This window comes from Cariama cristata, unplaced genomic scaffold (genome assembly GCF_000690535.1).
Source record: "Cariama cristata isolate BGI_N322 unplaced genomic scaffold, ASM69053v1 scaffold16579, whole genome shotgun sequence".
In the NCBI taxonomy this organism is placed as follows: domain Eukaryota; kingdom Metazoa; phylum Chordata; class Aves; order Cariamiformes; family Cariamidae; genus Cariama; species Cariama cristata.
This window is the reverse complement of record NW_009635417.1, coordinates 1-5,657: the sequence shown is the minus strand read 5'-3', so window position 1 is coordinate 5,657 and position 5,657 is coordinate 1. Positions and strand designations below refer to the sequence as shown.

At 36.5% G+C, this 5,657-nt stretch overlaps 1 protein-coding gene across 1 annotated transcript in view; it reads right to left on the bottom strand.

Moving 5' to 3' along the window:
- Window positions 1-3,580, bottom strand: part of CUL5 (cullin 5) — a gene marked incomplete at its 5' end in the record, with an annotated part of 10,634 nt that extends 7,054 nt beyond the window's left edge. Inside the window, 3 exons of the mRNA XM_009707545.1 lie at window positions 2,106-2,170; window positions 2,778-2,885; window positions 3,410-3,580. Coding sequence (XP_009705847.1) covers window positions 2,106-2,170; window positions 2,778-2,885; window positions 3,410-3,580 — 344 coding nt within the window. The remainder of the gene's footprint in view (window positions 1-2,105; window positions 2,171-2,777; window positions 2,886-3,409) is intronic.
- Window positions 3,581-5,657: the final 2,077 nt, after the last annotated feature.

The following is a 5,657-nucleotide window of genomic DNA, read 5'->3' as shown; positions in this document are numbered from 1 at the left end:
TGAGCCCCTTGGCAAGGATCCTGGTGGTGAATTCATATCCTTGTTAACCTAATGAAAAATTCGGGATAACTCCCTTTTCTTCTTGAAAGAATAAATACTACCAAACACTTTCAGACAGCTTCTACAGCTTGATCATTCTAACTGCTTTTAATATGGGAACTCCAACAATGGAGGTTTACATTGAAATTACAGTTTGAAACAACTAAATATTGCATGGCAATAAGTATTCCAGTAAAGAATTAACAAACGCTGCAGTGAAACGTTTCACTCATCTTGTCAGTATGCTCTAACGATAAAGTCTCAAGAACAGCCTCCTGCACTGCATGTCACAGACTGCAAAACCCAACGTATCTTTCGCATAGTAACAGTAAAATTATTTTATAACAGGTATAACCAGTGGACTAACAGCTTGGAGATTAAAAGCAGATTAGAGCTAAAGAAGATGCTACAGTAGACAGACCGTGGTTCTTCAAAATGCATGCAAGCATAAGGTTGCGTTCTGAGCCTGTGTCTAGACTGGTGAATAGAATAGTGCCAAGAACCAATCCCTATTTGTAGAGCCAGATAGCACCAACTTGATTGCTAGTCTCAAGGGTCCAAAACAGAGGCAGAGAGTAAGACAACAAGTAAGAAGCTGTGGGGATGCTCAGGAATCCAGTGTTCTTGCTCATTCTCTCACCCTCTCATCAACTAGCGTAGACAGTGCTAAAACTCTTTAGGCAACTTGTCCTTTTCAATTCAGAAAGCAGGTTGCAGGCTAGTGTCTTCTGTCCTCCTAAAGACCATTTGGAGTAAAAGCAGATCACCAGTCTTTTGGTTATTACAAGACAGAACCCTCATTTAATCAACTTGTTCACAGGTGTCTCTGAACAGAAGTCTTCAAGATCCTGGCAGCAATGAAAATTTACCAAATTCCATCTTCTTAGGCTGAACTTGCACAAGTTAAGCAGGATGAAGTTTCATTTTACTTAAACCAGGCTGCATACACAGACAACTTGAAAGAGCTTGGGAAGAAGAATGCTGAACAGAAGACCATCTCCATCACAGTGGTTTCTAAGAAATCACTAGGCAGGTTTAGCTTTAGGAGCGAAACAGTTTGAATGAGGTATTGATTCGGATGCTCCCAGGGGAAATGAAAACACTAGCAGAGATCTAAAAAACTCCTCTACCTCGCTGACAACTATACTAAATATACAAAACAGGGATCCAGTCTTTTGTGAAGGTGTTCCTTCAATAACACAACAACGGCAACACTAATCCCTATCCAGGCTTACCATTAGTCTAAAACCAAACACAGAGGAAGAAGCAGAATGCTGAAGACATTTATACCCATCCACCCCTAACTAGAAGTAATTGGAAAGGGAAGCTGGCAGCCCAGCTACGTAAGCCTTGTTTCCGTAGTAAATCAGACTACAAACTGTATATAAGCAACCACGTAAATATATACATATCCTACTCAAGTGGCACATCACATGGTAAATGTTAACAATCAATTGACTGACTGCTACCTTCTCTTGGCTGAGTTAGCAGAGTGGCCACTGTAAGCACGGTTTTTCTTCTTGAGTCACATAGGTCTGCTTAATCTACTGGAAGTTGTTCAAGTTAACCTGGTTAATCCTGCACCACAACAAAAATGTAACACCCAGACAGGTCACACTCACAGCTGGCACAAGAGAAGGTGGTAAACAGCTTGTGGATGGTCCCACCTTAATCAACCACAGCTATTCCCATACAGACTACTGCCTCACTTTTCCCAGGAGTTCTGCTGAAATTGCAGCAGAATTATACAGCTCAGGATTTTGGAATTAATAACACAAGAAGGTATTATTAAAATCAGCTAACAGATTGACTCATTACTCTACTATAAAATAACAGATTCCCAATTACTACAAATAAATTTGAGTTTAAACAGGCTGCTATTCACTGATCCACTGCCATGTGAAGAGCGTCTTACCAGAGGTTGATAAGGAATCTGACATTCCATAAGGCAAAGAACACAACGCACTTTTAAACACATTGTTACTTTTTGAAGAGACATTTTAAAAGAGAAGCTCAATCTTTAACAATTCGAAAACCTTGATTCACATGAAGTTTATATGACTTACCCCTTTTGCTTCAATGGCAATTCAAGTTTAAATATTGTAGCATCATTCACAACTGCTTTGTATGCCTGAAAAATAATTACAGATTAGTGCTTCGCTCAGTTTCTCTCTTTAACATATGAATCACAAAGGTTTTCTCTCTTTTTAGATTACCGTAACGTGAAATTTATCCAATTATTTTTATTACCCAGAGCTTCTGGATTTGATTTTCAATATGACAATTCAAATCCTATGACTCCATTTCCCATTAACCGATGTTTTGCATTTTCCTCTTTTCCAGTAACATACAACTTCCCTTTAAACAGTAACTTAGGAAGGGACTGCGTGGAGGGGGTTGCATATCTGAAATCATGAGACTACACCCAAATGTGTAGTAAATTCTAAACATAAATATATTGCTGAATCAGACATCAAGGTTCTCAACACAAAGATCACTTTCTGACGTGCTCTACAACATTACAAAGCTGAACATAAATGCAACTTCATGCATGACTACAACACAAATTAAAAGCTAATTAGTTGGTAGGAAGTTTCAATATTTTAGTCTGCATATTTACTAGATTTAAGAGCAGCTTCTAGATTTAACAGTGAATGGGCACAAGGATTTCAGAGACATCATGATATGAATTACAACCATTCTTAAACTGAAAACAAATGATCAGTAGAAACACATACCTTATCTCTTGCAGTAAGAAACCTTGGATCATCTTGAAAAGCTTCTTTAACCAACTTACTAAATCGATTAAATAGTGTGAGCAATTGCTCTACGTATTTCTCAGAATCCTAAAGTCAGAGAGGCAAAAATCAAATAAAAAAACCAAGGCTCCATAGAATTCAGTGTGAACTTACACATAATTCCCTAATCTGTATTAATGTAGTATCCTCAAGCCTGCATACTATGAACAAGCATTTTATCTTTATTCTCTGCACTGAAGAGCTCCATAGCATGTAAGCCTCAACACAGACTTTCAGGATAGTATTTCCAACACACAAACCTATATATATATATATACACACACACACATAAAAATAAAAATACGTAACTTTCAAATATTGTATAACAACTTCTAAAATAAAAAAAAAGTTTTCAAGGACCAATAAAAGACACATCCCAAATACTGCAGATACTCAGGCCTCCTAGACCCAGAGAAAACAATGATAAAAAGCTAAAAAAGAACATGGGGAAAAACACTTTTAATGTCCACACTGAACAGCCTCTCTTCCACTGAAAGCCCGCAAATAGGGAGTATTTAACTTCTGCAAAGTTGTTTTTTCGTTGTTATTTTACGAAAAAACAATACACTTACAGTAGTAATAGTTTCAGCAGCTGCTACCATATCGGCGAGTCCAGCACTAACAATATGTTCTTCCAAGTCTTTTAGCATAGGCTCTATGCCATTCGGAACTTTATCCATCAGTGAAAACATTAAATGCAACTCTGAAAGATACAAATACTGATAAAGCCACCAGTCAAAGACCTGTATGAAAAACAAATATACTGCATTTCTGCTAGGGATATCTCAAGTGGAACACTGAATATGTAAAGAACAGATAATCCAATTCATCCCTTAAAAGGAAAGATGTTTTGAATACTGTTCCAAGTCTGGTCGCACAAGGAGATTCTTCTGAAGGCATAAAGAGATATTTATTGTAACGTAATACTTGCTTGTGCATACAACATCATAAGCTTGAATAAAACCCCCTAAAGTCAATGGCAATTTGGATGAAGTCCAGGCTCTCAGCGTAACTGCTTTAAAATACCTGGCAAAAAATGGATCTCTCTCAGTTGGACGCCTATAGGAGTTTATGCAGGAAATTCTATGGATTCAAGATACTTTTTTTTCTAAATTAACATCAAACAGAGCTGTCTTTGTGTATCTTCCAATACCATCTACAATGTTTTGTTTTAATTAAAGACATGCCAAATTCTAAAGTAACAAAAACTGACTAAGGTAAACAGCATTTTTTCCTTTCTGTTTTCCCCAAGAGTTTATTTAGTTTTTCTGAAAGTTACTAGTTCAAAAACTTTAAAAACTGATATGGTTTATTTGTCTAGTTTTTCTGAAGGTATTTCAACATTGCTTAAAAGAAAAAAAGGTACTGAAATATCAATAATCATCCTGACAGAGCTGTTCAAAGAGGAATACCTGGATCAAGGCCACCAGATTGTTTCAGAGAGACCAGAGATTTGAACTAAACACGGCAAAGAGCTCTGCTTAATGAAGTAGAACAAACTGATCGTGGACTCTGATTCTTTTTTTGATAGGAAAAAAAAAATTTGGTAGATTCCCTTAGTTCCTCAGTGCTTTATCTACTGTGAAAGGGGACAAAAGGTAGAGGCCCTGTCTTTGTTTTCTCCTCCACCCTACTTCTGTCAGCAACATCAACATCCTGTCACCACTGAGGATGAAATGTATGTTATCAACTTCTGTATCCCAACGACTGCTGTAAGAACCAAACAGAAAAGCAATGCACAGGGAAGAAAAAAAATCCTTTCAGAACTTAACAACGCAAATTAAGGAATGGAAACTACAAACAACCTTCAATGAGAACTTGCAATGCTACTAGAGACAGCTCACAATGGGCTGGCTACAAGATGGGATTTCAGGAATCATTTAAAAAAAAAATATGGAGTCAGAGGTATTTTCAGTGCAATTTAGATGTACTGTATCTAAGTGATGGCAGCACTGTTTTACAGAGGTAAGTCCAAAAACCTCACTCAAGTTTTACTGGATCTTTTCAATTTTAAAAATGGGTGAGAGGGACGAAGAGATGGCAGGAAGAAAGGAAACAAAAAGATACATTAAAGGGTTCTACATCTGTTTCTGTAAACTAGTGATGGCATGAATAACTCAAGAAAAAAAACTCAGTGGTTTCTCCTAATAAACGGTGGCAGAGGAAGACTTCAGTTACATCCCTAAAACTGCAGAAACCCAAAAAACCCAGATTCTTTAAAGACAGATTTCAAAGTAACAAAACTAAAAGGAACATTTCACTGGAATTTCTCTCAGAATACATTATGACACTGAAAGGTAAAGAAATCCACACTGTAGTTATTGGGGCACTTAAACAAGTTCTGTTTTCATTTTGTATTCATAAAAGCCAAGTGTAGCTTTTATTTCTGTTATGAACGAAATTTAGGCCTCTAATTCCCAATACTATAAGCAAAAAAAAAAAATAAAAAATGCACTAAGCCAATTCTGAAGAACACTTGCAAGTTATGACATCTTTGATAGTTTTTAGTTGGAAAACATTATGCCTGCCTTCCTTTGCACAGCATGTAAATATTAAGTACTTAATGCAACAGAGTATTTTACAATTTTACAGTAGTGCTCAGCTCATAGCCAAAAAACCCAGTTCTTTTTTCAGATGCCATTTAATAAAGAAAATATAATGAAATTCTTTGAGGTGAATAATATCAGAAAGACACATGCATAAGCGAAGTACAACAGAGGATACTATCAGATGTATATATTACTATGTATAGCTCCAGTCTTTAAATAAATTTTTAATCATCTGCACCTGCATCCTTCATTAAAACATTTTAAACAGCAT